The sequence below is a fragment of the Phyllostomus hastatus genome, unplaced genomic scaffold (genome assembly GCF_019186645.2).
Source record: "Phyllostomus hastatus isolate PE091 unplaced genomic scaffold, TTU_PhHast_1.1 phas_contig_1, whole genome shotgun sequence".
NCBI lineage: Eukaryota > Metazoa > Chordata > Mammalia > Chiroptera > Phyllostomidae > Phyllostomus > Phyllostomus hastatus.
This window is the reverse complement of record NW_025333498.1, coordinates 33719852-33736374: the sequence shown is the minus strand read 5'-3', so window position 1 is coordinate 33736374 and position 16523 is coordinate 33719852. Positions and strand designations below refer to the sequence as shown.

General features: G+C 37.5%; 1 protein-coding gene across 3 annotated transcripts in view; it reads left to right on the top strand.

Moving 5' to 3' along the window:
- Positions 1-2752: 2752 nt before the first annotated feature.
- KCNJ3 (potassium inwardly rectifying channel subfamily J member 3) overlaps positions 2753-16523 on the top strand; it is a 131346-nt gene continuing 117575 nt past the window's right edge. Inside the window, exons 1-3 of one of the 3 annotated variants that reach the window (XM_045830421.1) lie at positions 2753-3183; positions 3905-4658; positions 14823-15039. In XM_045830421.1, coding sequence (XP_045686377.1) covers positions 3960-4658; positions 14823-15039 — 916 coding nt within the window. In that variant the 5' untranslated portion in view covers positions 2753-3183; positions 3905-3959. Of the gene's footprint in view, positions 3184-3502; positions 4659-14822; positions 15040-16523 lie in introns of those variants that run through there. The other 2 variants (XM_045830431.1, XM_045830433.1) reach the window with 2 other exon arrangements.

Here is a 16523-nt window from a genome sequence, read left to right as displayed (position 1 = left end):
TTAATGTAGGGCATGTTTAGGAAATCAGTAAAAAAGTTGGCTGGAGTATTGCCCATAGTAAAGGGAAGGTAGCAGATAATTTGGGAAATACAGGTTAGGCATATTTTGGAGGACCTGAGATCTCCACCTACAAGAGAAGCATGACATAGTGGAGGAAGGCTCTGGTTATGAAAGAGAACTCCTAGATTCCCTTCTAGGCACCTGGTAAAAGATGACAGAGCATCCAGGTTCTGGAGGTACATTGTTCTGGGTTCAAATCTCAAAGTTTCTACTTACCAACTCTGACCTTGAGCAACTTACATTCTCTTTCTAACTTCAATTTGCTTATTTGGTAAATGAGAGGATTACATTAAACTATGTCTCTTGAAGGATAAAGTTATTTGTTTATAAATTTGGTTGTTGAAAATGACAAAGGTTTTTCATAGAAAAGCTTTTTTTTAACGTTGGAATGTTTAAAGACTTGTAGATGAAATAATCAAATGAAGTAATTAGAGAACTCTTTAGTTTCCATTTCTTTGCTAAACCTTTATGATTCTAATGAAATATATCTTGTAATACCATCTAGGACAGTTTGAAGGAGTAAAAGACTCAAGGCAAGAAAATCATTCATATTTGGACTAGAATGAAAGGGAGATTTGAAGATTGTAGCATTCTTTAAAGGAGGAGGGAAACTCATGTGAAACATACTCAAGTGGTACAATGAAAAGAATTTGGCAACTGATTGAATATCAATTTCACCTAAGAAGCAAGGAAGTACTACCTTTTATTTACATGTTCTTTTATATTAAATCATGTGTGTGACCTGCTTTAATGATAACTTTTAATTTTGTATTATTCAGAGAGAGTTTTGACAGAGTTTTGAGTGGTGTGGATTGGTACATGTTATTGATCCAACAAATATTTATTGTGGACCTAGTCTACGGCAGACTATGCTCTAGGTGTTGAGAACAGAGCAGTAAACATGAGAGACAAGGTTCTTGCTCCTGTAGAGATTGGACTGTGATGTAAGGGGAGAAGAACACCAAAAAAATGAAGACTGCAGCATCTAGGGGGAAAAAAAGTGCTGCAAAGAATGTGAACTGAGCTGATATGAAAGGAATTACCTGGGCTAATGATAATCTCCCTAGGAGGACGCATTTGGGTTGAATGAAAGAAGGAGTCAGCAACATGGATTAGCAGGGCAAGAACATTCCAGAAAGAGGAAACATATAGCACAAAGGTAAAAGAATGGGGATTATGCTTCTGTGGGTTTCAGAAGCAGAGTGAGATAGGGAGAGAGCATTCCAGAAAGAGGAAACATATAGTACAAAGGTAAAAGAATGGGGATTATGCTTCTGTGGGTTTCAGAAACCCACAGAAGCATAGTGAGATAGGGAGAGAGCATTCAGTGATGAGAAGACAATACTCATACAATGCGTTAGTTCACCAGATGGGACCAACTCCAAAAATTCATTTCTAATATCTTCTTGGCTTTATTGAATTTTCACAGTCCAGTAAATAACATCCCTCACAGCAAAAGTAGTTAATAAAACCACATTCATTCTCTTTTTCCATTCTAACTTTGGGAATATGTTGAAACTCCCAATTTTTCAGAGAAGAGTGCTGGGGCCCACAACTCCTAGCTACTTGCTCAAGGTCACACAGTTTGTGAGTGGGAGGGCCAGAACACAAGTCAGGCCTTACAATTCCAGGACCAGAGCAGTTTCCACTTTCCACAGTGTCACTTTCCCTTGTTAGGTAACCCTGAGGGCTAACAAGGAGGTACTGACCAGCCCACAGGAGAAGAGTCTGTAATTGAGTAGCTGTTTTAACTGAAAAGATTGGTGAAGAGTCCGGGCTTATGTCTGAGAAGGTGACGCGTGCTTGCCTGCACTAGGGTTTAGGGGCAGAGAGGTAGTGGGGGAGTGCCTGTAAACAGAGAATCGGTAGAGTGAGTGTGTACTTATTTACCTTTGCTTAGAAGTCTAATCACAGCCCTTTGGTATAATAATATAAGAATTTGATGATTTTTCCAACAAAGTCGATTTTACACAATTGTAAATGGACTGAATGTACTGAATATGCCACAAGATACCATGGCATTTTTAAAACAAACATGATGTGTGGTAAATAAGCTGGTATTTACACATGGGCACCATATTAGCTATTTCTGCCCTTTGCCCCTCCATTAAGTTAACTGCCAAGCCTGGGCCATTAAAATCCAGGCTTCTTCCCTCAATTACAGCCACACATTAACTCTGGACATGCTGAAACTTTTTTAATAGAGCCATCTTCAGGAAAGATTATGAGCTTTCCTATGAGTGTATCCCTTCTTTTCTGTTCCCATCCTAAGCCCCCCCCCCCCCCCCCAACCGCCCAGCTACTTGCAGCTTTAAGTTCTGAACATGCTTATCTTGGAACTAGTTGTGGTCTCTATAGTGTACCCTAAATCCAGGCATCCATTTAAATGAGAGCCCTAGATATGGACTCACTGTACTCCTTTGCTTTCAGAGAGGAGCATTTGCTGCTTGCTGAGGGCTTTCTGCCTAATGCAGAGAAGGGCGAAGAAGTGTTGGCTGGTGTTTGGGAGCCCACTGAAAGTCGCTTGTGGCTTGAGGGGCTCGCTTTTTCTGGAGCTGCCAGACACTGCAGGCTCAACTGAGGCGCGGAGGTGCAATTCAGGCTGGTGTGGAACAGCCGGAGAAGGCAGGGACGGGCGGGGCTAGCGCAGCTCTGCAGCTGATCACACGCACCAGCACAAACACCGGCTCTCCAGTCGCTCCCACGGCCGCCTGGCATCTTCTACCTGGGCCACCGAAAAGGAGTAGAAAAACCGAGGAAGGGAGAAGCAAGGGAAAGCACAGTGAAGCAGAGGACAAGCTGGAGTGGCATTGCTATTTAACCTGAAAGTGACCAGGAGCTGAGGCTCGAACCCCTTACTTACAGCAGTGCCACTGTCGCCTGCTAGGAAAGCACGGCACCAAGGAACCCCCAAGTCCCGCGCCCAAATCAGTTTGTGCCCGGGGTTCCAGGATCTTTCTGGTGGGGGCAGCTTCGTGCCCTCTGGAAATTTCGGACCTCTAGGGACCTGCATTGGCACCCCCATCGTGGTAAAGCAGGAAAAGTGGGGGCGAGGAAAACAGCCCTGAGAATTGGGTGCGAGGCCAAGCTGCCGCTGCAGCCCGCTGCGCCGACTCCAGCGGGGTGAGTGCTCTGGTTTCTTGCACCGCCGCGTCTCCGCTGCAAGCGGGGGCGGCCTGGGGCTCTTGAGGGTCCGCTGAAGGGACCTGGTGGCGCCCACGGAAATTCAGCGTCAGGCGGACGCCAGGCGGACAGGTCTCTGGAGTCTGAAGCGGGCGTGGGCAGTGGGTGTTGCACTAATCCTCGGCAAACATGCCTTTGGGAGGGATTTTGGCTAAAAGATAGGAGGCGGGAGTGCTGGGGGCAGCCGAGAGCAGCCCCGGGGTCGGGAGGGGGGCGGGCGCTCCGGGAGCGGCGGGGAGGGGGGAGGGTCTGGCCCAAGCAGGTAGCGAAGCTTCGGCAGCCTGGCGAGTTGTCAGGTGGCGTGGAACTCGCTTGCCAACTATACATTTTAAAAGAGTCAGTATGGGAGTGCTGCAGGATAGTCAGTAGGGCTGGGGGAAGGCAAGAGGTAGCCCGGGATGCCTGTGGTGGGGGGAGAAAAGAGAAGCCTCGAAAAGCTTGGAGGCAAAATTGCGCTTGTGGTCTTTGCATCCCTCCAGCCCTGAGCGCGGGAGAACACTTTTTTAAGACTCAGCTTGGAGGAAAGCCTCCGTCCCAGGGGAGCAGAGGCGTCTGCAGAGACTGCGGCTACCTGCCGGGTGCGCCCCCCAACCCAGGCGGGCTCGTTTTTTGTCCCCCCTTTCTCCCCCGCCCCCACCTTCTTATTGGTGCTGGTTTGCAGCGCTCGGCTCCTGCGCCTTCACTTCGCGTTTGAATCTGGCTCGCCCCTCCGTATTATGTCTGCACTCCGAAGGAAATTTGGGGACGATTACCAGGTAGTAACCACCTCGTCCAGCGGCTCGGGCTTGCAGCCCCAGGGGCCGGGCCAGGGCCCGCAGCAGCTTGTGCCCAAGAAGAAGCGGCAGCGGTTCGTGGACAAGAACGGCCGGTGCAATGTACAGCACGGCAACCTGGGCAGCGAGACGAGTCGGTACCTCTCGGACCTCTTCACCACCCTGGTGGACCTCAAGTGGCGCTGGAACCTTTTCATCTTCATCCTCACCTACACCGTGGCCTGGCTCTTCATGGCGTCCATGTGGTGGGTGATCGCCTACACTCGGGGTGACCTAAACAAAGCCCATGTCGGCAACTACACACCCTGCGTGGCCAATGTCTACAACTTCCCCTCTGCCTTCCTCTTCTTCATCGAGACCGAGGCCACCATCGGCTATGGCTACCGCTACATCACTGACAAGTGCCCCGAGGGCATTATCCTCTTCCTCTTCCAGTCCATCCTCGGCTCTATCGTGGACGCCTTCCTCATTGGCTGCATGTTCATCAAGATGTCCCAGCCCAAGAAGCGTGCCGAGACCCTTATGTTTAGTGAGCACGCGGTGATTTCCATGAGGGACGGAAAACTCACGCTTATGTTCCGGGTGGGTAACCTGCGCAACAGCCACATGGTCTCTGCGCAGATCCGCTGCAAGCTACTCAAAGTAAGTGCGACCGGCCCCCTTCCCCACCTGGCAACCGCCAACCCTCCAACCTGAGAACCACCCCAGCCCCCTAGTCTTACCTTTTGCCACAGGTAAACTTCCTTTGGGGAGGGCGAAGCTGGACGCTTGGGCAAAGAAAGCACAGTGGATTCTACTGTTATTTTCCCACTCACTCCGGTGCTCTTATTTATATCCATCATTCCATTGTGCTTGTATCGCTTTCTGCACTAGTGACACCTAAGGTGTGGTGGCGGTTCCTGGAGGCCAAAGGTGAATGAGTTTGCCCTGTTTTCTGCATTACCCTTGTTGCTTTGCTTTTTAGAACTCTTTTGATTTGTTGTCAATACTTCATTAACTTTGGTTTATGAAAATTGAGCACCTTTGATTTTGAAGAAATAGGTGCTGAACCTCCCCCAAATTTTTACTTAAGGCTTGCCTTCCTTCCTTTATTGTCACCCATCCCCGCGCCCAATAATATCAACAATATTCCTCTTCACCCAATAACATCGAGTCTATCTATGGCCATGTTTTTAATGAGCATGCAGACCTGAGAAACAGTTAATAAAATGAAAGAAACAACACCTGGTTCTTTAAATTTTTTATTTTTACTAAATATTTTCCTAGAGAAGTATTTTGTGAAAGCTTGAGTGCTTTTCCTGTAGAGCCTCTTGTTAATTTTATTCTCAATTGCCTATTTCTATGAAGCCTTTGTCAATTACAGATTTCACTTGAAGCTTTTCAGCATCCATTAAAGAAGATTGCTTCCCTACCATCAGCAGTGTGGATGCTAAAACAAATTGCACCTAGAGTGGTTATTAAAGCAAGGTTCATCTAGTCATTAGAGGGCACTGCTACAAACAAGGAGAGAAGCCCACCCTGATCACTCACCAGATTAGAGTCTGGAAACAAGATATAACACCGGTTCTCTAGGTGTTATTTACAATTCCTGTTCTTGAGGGATTTACCTTAGGCAGTTTTCAAGTGTTCATACATTTAAAAAAGATAACCTCAAAGAAAATCTTGAAAATTTATCTCAGGTTTCATAAGGAACCAGTTTCAGAATTGAGCATTAATAAAATGAAAATCTGGTAAATGTATAAGCTGAGGTTTTTGCTTTTGAAATTTCAGTTTCCACTCTACAAGTATATATTGTTTTACACAACCTCAGCTTCTGTTGTAATTAAAAGTTATCCAAGGTGCTCTTAAAAAGTTTGACCCTTTTGTCATTTTCATTGTTCATGTATAAGATCTTAACCTAATGACTCTTGACCATGTGGTTTAGTAAGTTGTTAGAATTAAAGCAGTTCAGCGGTCCTGTCATTCCACATCCTGTGCGTAGTAACTATGCTGTGGACAGTGTATAAACTAAAGTTTGTATGGCAGAGTGGAAAAATTTTCCAACTGATTCTGATTAATATGTTCATTAAGATAGCTATAAATAAATATTTTGAACAGATTACATTTTGTGTAATTAACTGCAATGAGCTGCATGCATTTTTTTTTATTTTAACTTTGAATATTGCCCACTGTTTGAACTGAAGGAGTTGCTTGGGTCAGGTGAAGCAGTTGTGTTGTAGACATGTTCATCGCAGTGGCATTTGTTGTGCGTGCTTGTTTCTATGAATACAGCAAGAGGTGTAATCCCTCTCTCTATGATATTAGGCCCATTGCAAAGAGAAAAGCACTTTGTTAATACAGTGCAGAAGTCTCTGTCAAGGAATCTGTGTTTGTGTGTCACTTTGTCGATTCTTATTGAAGGAGTAGATTACCATATTGATTGGTCTATTGGGAATTTAAAATTAGACTTTAAAGATCAGTTTACATTCTGTTCTCAGGGTTTTCAAACATATAAACTCATTTATGAGAGCAAATATTCTTTCAAGCCAACATATTTTCGATGTTTTTAAAGTTTATTAAATTTTAACAAAGCCAGAAATAATTAGCATTAATCTACATGCCAGTTCTTTGCTGTTTGTTTTTGTTCTGTCCTCCCCCTATAACCCCCCCCTCTTCAGGTACAATGAATCTGAATTATTTAGTCTCTACAGTGGTTCAGAACACTGATAATGATTTCTATGTACAGGACCATGTACCACATATACCTGAAAGAATGTCCTGACTGAAAAATAAAAATAAAAGATTTATAGTGTTGGCAAATTTGGATTAAGGTGCTATATCAACACAAGGTGATAAAAACAGCAACATCTAATTAAAATAATATATAAAATATTCCTATTAAATCCTTTGCTTTGTATTTGTTAGGAAGTTATCATTGCTAGAAGTTAAAATGATTGACATGTTTTGTCAATTTATACTTAAACAAAATTATGGTGAAATTTTGTCTTGCATTTTGTGAAGTGAGGAGTCGATTAGTCCCCTAATCAGCTCTTCAGCCAGCCAGTTAGTATAGTTTGTTTGAAGTTGATTTTCCTTGTAGCCTTGGAAATTTAAATGAATTTTCATAGTTTCTACATCATTTTCTTAGACTTTATTAAAAAGGAGTCATGTTTTGTTAGGGAACTGGTAACATTCAGCAACATTGGGTGGGAGATTTCCTTTTAATAAGTTTCTCTCATTCGTTTTTGTTAGGGACTGACATGAAGTGACCTAAAACAACCGACTGTGTATTTTAAGAGAGGCTATACCAAAATCATATAATGGTACTATATTGACATCAGTCTTACACAGTCTTCTTCTTAAATATCACTACACATATTCAATTTCCTCCTAAAACCCCTCTTTGACATTTTAAATATAGGATTTATGTATCCTTAATACAGAGAATTATACAGAATTTTAAGGAACTGAAGCCCATTATATTTAATGGTACCAATTGTAGCTTATGTATGTTATTCCTGTTAACCTAATTTAATTTGTACAGGGTTGGGCAAAAGTAGGTTTACATTTGTGAGTATGTGAAACAGTGTTTATTCTTGCATTATTAATTAATTATTGTATTATTGTACATACAAACAACTGTAAACCTACTTTTGCCCTACTTTATATTTTTATTGCTGTTTTTTCATTTGTTGAATAAAATTTTATTTTTTGATATTAATATAAAATATCTATTTAATGACTAAAAGGCATTTTCTATTTTGGGGAAGATTTAAGAACATGGATATGACTTTCTAATCCTTGCTACTATAAAAATTTCCATGTGTATTTTTTGAATTCTTGAAGTTTTAATGAAAGTTTTAAAATAACTTTTCTGCACAATTTTTAATTGTTATTTACTTATGTGAAAGCAAATTTTATTTCAACTCTATTCTTGCCTTCTAAGCTTGCAAATACTGACATTTATTTCTATATTCAAATATAGGTTTTCCAGTGTTATGCCTGGAGTAGTCGGTCCTACTTCTTCTCAGAAAATAAAAAAGGAAAAACTAAATAAAAATAAAACAATATAATATAAAGTTATTTTTTGGCATTAAAATACATAACTTTATCAGCTCTTTTGAGATGAATATTCTACTTTTCCTCTTTTGTCTCCATGTTGAATTTTTATTAGAATTTTCAATTCATTTTATTTGTCTTTTTTCTTTTTAACCTAAAGCAAAGGGACTAATGAATAGGATAGTCATATTAAGTTAATATATCATCTAGTTGAAAGTTGTAATAAAAGTACCTGGATTAGGAAGTTGAAATTAATAGCTAAAAGCTGGACCTGTTATTTATTGTTGGGTATAAAGGATTCAGAAATTTCACTTACACCTTTCTACAAATCTAATGCTAAAGGTTGATTGCCCAGATTTACATCTTGTTAAGGAAAATTTAAATAATTCTTTGATATGTTATTCAAGAATTGACAAACTTATTATTCACTAGTCATCATATATGTGTGACATATAGGCACTCACTTAATCCCAATTTACATAAAGTAAACATAAAATCAACTACTGTTGGATCTTTATTTTGAAATAAGAGATTAGGAGAAATTTTGCCCATGAAAGTGTAATTTTATTTCTTTATGATTTTATTTATTGCAGATAGTCTGTCTTTCTTTCCTGGGAGATCAGTTGTGCCGCCCTTAACTCTCACTTATTGGACAGCAGTGGTGGACAGTCGTCTTCTAGTATATCACATACATTATTTTTGTACTCATTTTTGAAATCCTTAATTTGTATGGATACTCACAACTGGCTGCTATCTGGTTTCCTCATATAAATGTGCTCAAGTGAAGATGCAATAAAAAACAAAACTATTGTCTGAAATACCAATAAATTCTTCATCTTCTTTGTATGTCTTAATATTATATTAAACTTTTAACCACGATGATTTCTGGACACATGATTCCTAGATTTTGTTTTCATATATTTACTAGTTTCTCTTCATTTCATACTTTGCACTTAAATGCAATCATGCTTTTGACTTTGTATGACATTATTTTGTATGATTGATTCTTTTCACTGATTGAGCTAATTTGCACTTTAGTTTTAATCTTGAGATAATTAGCTAACTTCTTAAAAAATTAAAGCCATAAATACCTATCACAAAAATAATTTTTTCTGATCATCATATGAGCTGCTAATAAAAATACTCAGGGAGTCTAGAGCTAAGTCTCCGAAAGTTCTTGGAACTATATCTTATAATGTGGGTGATTTTTTTACATAGATTATGACTTTGTAAAAAATAATTCTTGTTTAGTCTAGCTTTGCATTCTCTGACACAAGTACAATAATTCCAATAGACATAGAACTTGTGTTCCTTTTAAAATCTATCATTATTATTATTTTTAAAAATAGTAGTAACATGTTTTGTTTCCTTTTGTTCTTTATTTTTAATATAATACTGAAAAGTACAGGGTGGCTTGTACTCAAGAGAATACAGTGTGAATAGAAGTAAGGGACATAAAGACCCAGAAATAAACAGCAGTAGGTCAGGAGTAATGATAAAGAGAAGCAGCAAAAAGCATTTGATGAACCTGAGAGTGTTTGTGAGTAGGAGGGAAATGTGCGTTTAAGATACAAATTCTGTCCACAGTTATTGTAAATTCTATAAAAGAGTCCCAAGGAATTGTAAAGTTCTTTCATTTGAATGGTATAAAAGTCTCCCATAACTTATTAAAACACAAACTACTTTGCATGCCTTGAGGTACTTTCTTTTTATAAACCAGATATATATTGATAAGAAGCTTAACATTAAAATTATTTATTTTGGATTTGATGTTGGTCATAGTTTTTTCCAGCTGATATTGATGGAACAGTAAGCTTAAGGAGTCAAAGAAATATGGGCTTTAACTGTAGATGGTCCAGACAAAATTATCATCCACATACTTCTCTACCAGACTTTAATTTTGGTCTGATTCCCAAAACCATTGTCAGAACTGCTTTGAGTCACAAGGCATTTTCTGTTTCTTATCCTGGTACTGGCCTTTTGGATCATTTCCTAATTTGTGCTCCCAGAGATACTCTGACCTCATTCCATGTTTTTTCTTCCTGACTTCAATGTATATTGAACACACACACACACACACACACACACACACACACATGTTTAAAGAAGAGAAGTGAAATTGTTGCAGGGAAAATCATGGGGAGGTGGTAGGCAAGAATGTTTTCCCCTCTCCAGCTGTGCCTCATTTCCTTTTCTTTCTTGCCCTTTCCTGACCACGGGCCCTCCATGCCTTTCTGCAGTAGAGACTTGTGGGAGGTGATAGGGAGTGGATAAAGCCTTAGAATGTGATAGAGATAAATCTCATGGGTCAGATATTAGTGATTAAATGCTTTATTCATAATTCTCTCAGCCTCCCCTGGAACTAGGAAAAAACACAATGGTTATAATTAGAGCAGAGTGGAGGTTACAGAGATGGGGCAAAGGTAGCAAAGATACTGAATGTATAGAAGTGTGTTCTTGCTAAATAAGTGTGGACAACTGGTCACAAACGTCCTAGAAGGAGGATGGCCAAACATGAATCTGCTTATGCCAGGGCAGAGCTAAATGTGTATTCTAGTTGCATGTGTGTGCACATGCACACATTTTTGAACCGGCACTCAACAATTTTCCATTTGTAATATGAAAGTAGAGTACATGATAGGGGTATGTCATGACAGTCCCTTCTAGGCATCTGTGACTTAAATCCTTTCCTCTGGTAGTCAGAATTGTAATTAATTATCTTGTAGGCCTTTTTTGGACTCTCAGTTCAAAGTCATTTGACATTAGCTGCTTCTCTGAAATGAGTACCTACCTGTAAATATAGAGTGAGGAACAAGTCTTAAATTCTACACATATTTATTTGCATATGATTTAAAATGTATATAATAGAAGTGCTACTTTTAAATAGCAATGTTTTTCTTAGGAAATATAACTTAGAAGTGATTTTCACCATCTAAATTTTACAAAATCATTTTAAAAATCCATGATATTCTACTTATAAATTTTTTGTACAGTAAGGGTAAACAAACTTTAGATTTCTTTGATTTTTCTCTTAACACCCAAAATTTGTTATAATTTCGTCAACCAGAAAGCCTTTCAAATGGTGGAAAGATCCTTATTGCCTTCTTCAAATTCCATTCAATTGAAAATAAAAGTTGTATCAAATCTACCTCCAGTTCTAGTGTTTTTAAATTATGTTCTAGGAACATAATTTTCTAGGAATTGCCAATTTCCCATAAATTTCCTTCTATATCTTTATACTTTCTTATTCATTCAATAATTTTGTGATTCTAAGTGATTATTTTATCAATAGAAGTCAACTTGAGTTATCCAGTCTTTAGAAATTTAATAATTTACTGCATTATTTTCCATCCTTAGCGATTGTTTTGAGTGATTGTTGATTTCCATCATACCTGCTTACACATTTTTATCTAGAAAGTAATTATGGTTCTATGTTCTATTTGAAATTAGGAGGTTTATAGAGCTAAAGGAGATAATTTAGACCATCAACAAATTGTTCTATAAATGGAAGATTTCTTCTTATATCAACATTATTAAGATAATAAAGGTTAAATTAGATTTTATCTAACATTTCTTATGTCTTTTAGCAAAATTTCTGGGCACATATGGTAATTGATAAGTACATAAGAAAATCAGGAACTGATACAATATCAATGCTACTGATTTATTATATATTCAAGGTAAAGATCATGGTTTAATTTTATAAAGGTGCATACAGGACTCCTCCTTTTTTTCTTTTCTTATACATGTGTGTATCACAGTTCCTGAAACAAAAGTTTTCTCCTGCTTATACAAGTCAAGAGACTTAAAACTAACTGAGCATTTTTTTTTGCCTTTGCACCAGAAAACTCTGGAATTGCATCAGAATTAGAAAAACCTAGATTAGAATTTCCTGTAAGCCTAGAGTAGAAGTGTATGCTTTTGAAAATGTACTGTGATTGTACAGGCACATGTAGGTTTCTGTAGCATCATACAAATTTGGTTGAGCACTGATGACATAACCTTGCTCTGACCTGCAGCTCAGACTTTAAACAACCCTATGATGCCAAGTGTCTTCCACACTAAAACCACATCCTTCATTCTTATAAATAGAAGAGTGTCCTATTTAATTTACAGTGATTTATAAGCTCTCAGTCTATTACAGAGTAGAAGAAGCAAACAAAAATCAGGGAGGTAAGCATATATACAGTTGAAATATGTCATGGCCTAAATAAACAAGATCTGAGAGATAAAACTGTGGATGTCTGTAGTGTCTCAGAGTCATTTAAAGGAAGGGTAAATTAGATAGTATCTGCTGTGAAATAATTTCAATGAATATGCAGGGAATTTCACTTACTTGAAAAGTACATGAACATGAAAAACAACTTCCAAAGAGATACAGTGTTACACTTTATCCAAAGTGTCACATAATACATATAGCTGTCAACTTTTTCTTATCAAGACTTGGGTAGCACATACAGCTGTGAAGGGGGTGGAGGTTAGCTGTAATTTTGAGAATATGGGACAGATTGTTTTTATGTCAGAAGGTATATGGAGTTTTAATAGAGCATGTTCATGTATATTTAAGTTTAAATTATTATCTATGAATTAACTACTTTGCTAAAAACGAAGTGTTTTTTACTCTAGGTCGCAATTCTTCTCATAGCCTGCCTGTTTGTAGGCCACTTCTTTACACAGGTTGTTGAATGACCAGGGAGTGTAAAAGTTAGTTGCTTACTTGAAAGCTTTTAGAATGAAGTATAGGCATAAATACACAATATGTATGTGTGTATATATATATAAAAGGAAGATGAACTTTAATTTTGAGGTACATATGTAATCATTAGAAAAATATACCTCCTTGGGGAAAATTATTTTTAAATAAATAAGAAATTGAGTTTTTAAAGAATTATTTTTGTGACTACCTTCATCGAGTGCTGAAAAAGCTGAGCTTAGAATAGTTAGTAAACGACCGTTTGTACATTAATTATAATCGTCAGAGCACCACCTTGTGTTTATATAGCACCTGTTTCTTAGTAGGTGAGAGAGCAATGATACAGGGTTTTGTTTTTGTTTATATTAGCTTCAATTTTGGCTTTTTACTGTGTTATATGAATCAATACTTGTTATACAACTGTGTGGTTGGAAAGGTGCTAATCTCATCTGTACTTTAATGACTTGAGGATAGGTTTAGAAATATAAGTGACTTCTTTTGCTTAGAAATACCTAGCTTTATGTAACATTGGTTGGTAGAGGTGCTGCTTTTATTTTTGCTCTTTCGGCATTTTTCATGGATTTTTTTCTTATCAGTGATCTTTGTCTTTTTTTAAAATGAAGTATTCACAAGGTAGAGAAAAATATTTTCAATGTTTTCATTGGATCTTTTCTCCATAGAAGTAAAATTTCTGAGTATCATTAATTACAAGGTAGTCTCTGTAATTGACTGATTTGGCTGTTGAGACTCTGTAGCAATTGCTGCCTTAAGGATTGCCCACCAATGTCAAATTCTTGATCTTGTTTTGCTGTGGAGAACATCTTGCTAAACACGTTTCTGGGTGTTTTCACACTCATTTACTCCACATAAAAAGCCAGTGTATTTTTTGGAATTTTGAAAGCAAGGGTTTTTTCTTCAAACTACCACTTCTTTGGACAGACCTGTTACAAATTCTATTTTGTTTATTGAATTAGCTTTGCAAAGAGCCTGTTAAAATATATTGGATGTTTCCAAGCCCTGTTTGACAAACAGCAAGCCACCTACCCTGACACCAAATAAATTTTTGTGTATGCAACTTTTTAACATATCCTTTATTTTATCAACATCATTATATAAACTTAAATATTTGTTTATACATGATCCTTATAAGTAACAGTATAGAGAATAAGATAAAAATGACTGGAAAAGAAATATAGGTTTACTTTCATGGTTTGCTAATTTTCAATAGTTATATTTAATTTTCTTTCAGAGTTTAGCATGCAGGCAATTTATTCAATTAAGTTTACAGTGATTTATACTGATATTTATGCTATTGAATTATGAAAGTTTTAGTAAACCAAAAGTCTATCCAATATAGATTATTAAATTGCATTTTGATTTAAAAAATTTCAGTTTAGCCTAATTTTGCACTCTATTCTAAAATTAATAAAATAGAGAAGTGAACAACATTAATGCAATTTATTAGGAGTTTGAAAGTTAACAGCATCTGCCTTTTATTTTTACTGTGAACTAATATGTATATAACATAATTTAATATGATAATATCTTTACTCTTTTATTCTATTTTATGTATATTTGTTATGTTTCAAGAGTCCTGGAAATAATTTATTAAATTTTGTTTTGTTATAATGAAATAAATCTCTTTCTAAACTATGACCAAACTTTTTCAGCTTTAACAAACTCCGTAAGAATCACCTGCTTATTTGCTTTGTGAGAAAAATTCTGGGCTTCAATGAGTTATCATGCAGTGATTTATGTCAAGCAGTAGCACGTACATTCAATTGCACAGTTTGTGCTAACAGCCATTGTTGGACCAGGCATTTCTCCAAAGCTCATGAATTAGGAAATGGTAATTATAGTAAGTCGTATATTATAAATAATGCATGGATGTTTCACATGAGCTCTGTGGGATTTCGGCCCATTTGCCAGAATATAGCTGCAGAATGATTTGTCTGGAGTTTGTTTCAGATGATTGATAGTGCAGAATGTTGGCAATGATGTAAATTACTGTTGGAGTGCCTTGAAAATTTCAGTACAAGTGGTGATTTCTTCTCTTTCTCTGTGTGCTTGTCTAGTCTCGGCAGACACCTGAGGGTGAGTTCCTTCCCCTTGATCAACTTGAACTGGATGTAGGTTTTAGTACAGGGGCAGATCAACTTTTTCTTGTTTCCCCCCTCACGATTTGCCACGTGATCGATGCCAAAAGCCCCTTTTACGACCTATCCCAGCGAAGCATGCAAACTGAACAGTTCGAGATTGTCGTCATCCTAGAAGGCATTGTGGAAACAACTGGTGAGTAAAAACATAGATATGCCATCAAGTTTCTTTATTTCATAATGACATGATATTATATGCATAAGACTTGTCATGAATTGGGTTGAATTTCTTGTTCACAGTAGTGAAAGCAATGACTTGCTTCATTTCTTGTAATATTAAATCGATACTACTTTTAATATGAAGATTGACTGTGGTGATGATGACAGGTGTAATATTAACTCAGGAATACTCACTGTAAAAAAAGGCACCTGAGACGTCTTCTTAAAAATTATTATGATGTTTTGTTTTTATTACAATCTTGTATTTTCCATAATCACCATTTTTCTTTATAGATTTAAGGTTAAAGTAAATTCAGCGTAATTAGTGAGCAGCCTGAACTCGGCATGCACGTTCTTGCCTAGGGGATGGTGATTCAGGCTGTCACTGACAGAGCTTTGATATGCTGCTATGTGCAACCTCAGTGGAAAATTTCCTGTGTGTGTGCATGTGTGCGTGTGGGCATATGTGCTAAAGCAGCATTTTAATTTCAAAGTGGGTCAGTAGATTTCCCCAGCTGAACCTTGACCAAGACATTTTTAAAAGCTGCTTTTCTTCTTTTTCTGCTTGGGGATAAGCAGCATGCTGTATGTTAATTCACTAATTTGCAAAGTAACATTGGTATATCCCAAATATAATTTGTTACTCTTGACAAAAGGAAAGAAACAATAAATCAAAGTATATTGTTTGGTGTCTAAGCATTGCCTAGTTGGTTTGGAATCTGATAGGTGTCTGAGACAAATAATATAATGTCAACATAATTATAAACATATATGTATTATATATGCATACCTCAATTGAGTTTTACCCTTCTTACAAGTAATGAGAAAGCAAAACATATTTTAGCTCTCCACTTTTAACCAATATTATTTTAACAATCTTAAAATGCTAATTATTATGTATAAACTATAGTATTACTGAGAGTAACATTGGCAGTAACATGGAAACATTCAAGCCTCACACCAAGATGAGAAATTTTACACAATCAAATATTCTTCGCCTTGGTAGAAAGCTTTGTCCAAGGAGCAAGGAGAAGACATTGTAATTTTTCCACGCCTGTCACATAACACCTATTTGAAATTTGGGCCAGATAATTAATCTCTGTAAGCTTCTTTTCTTTCTCTTTAAAGTAAGAATTATATAGTAACCACCTTGAAACTGGTGGTCATATTCTAGCATTTTATTATAGTAATTAAAGATTTTTGCCCTGACCAGTTTGGCTCAATTGGTTGAGTGTTATCCCATGAAGTGAAAGGTTGTTGGTTCAATTCTTAGTCAGGGCACATGCCTGGGTTGCAGGTTTGGTTCCAGGTTGGGGCGGTGTATGTGAAAAGCAATCAGTCAGTGTTTCTCTCACACATCGGTGTTTCTCTCTACTTCTTTCTCCCTCCTTTACCCTCTCTCTAAAAATAAATAAAATCTTTAAAAAATAAAAACTAAGATTTTTAAGAATAGTAAGTACA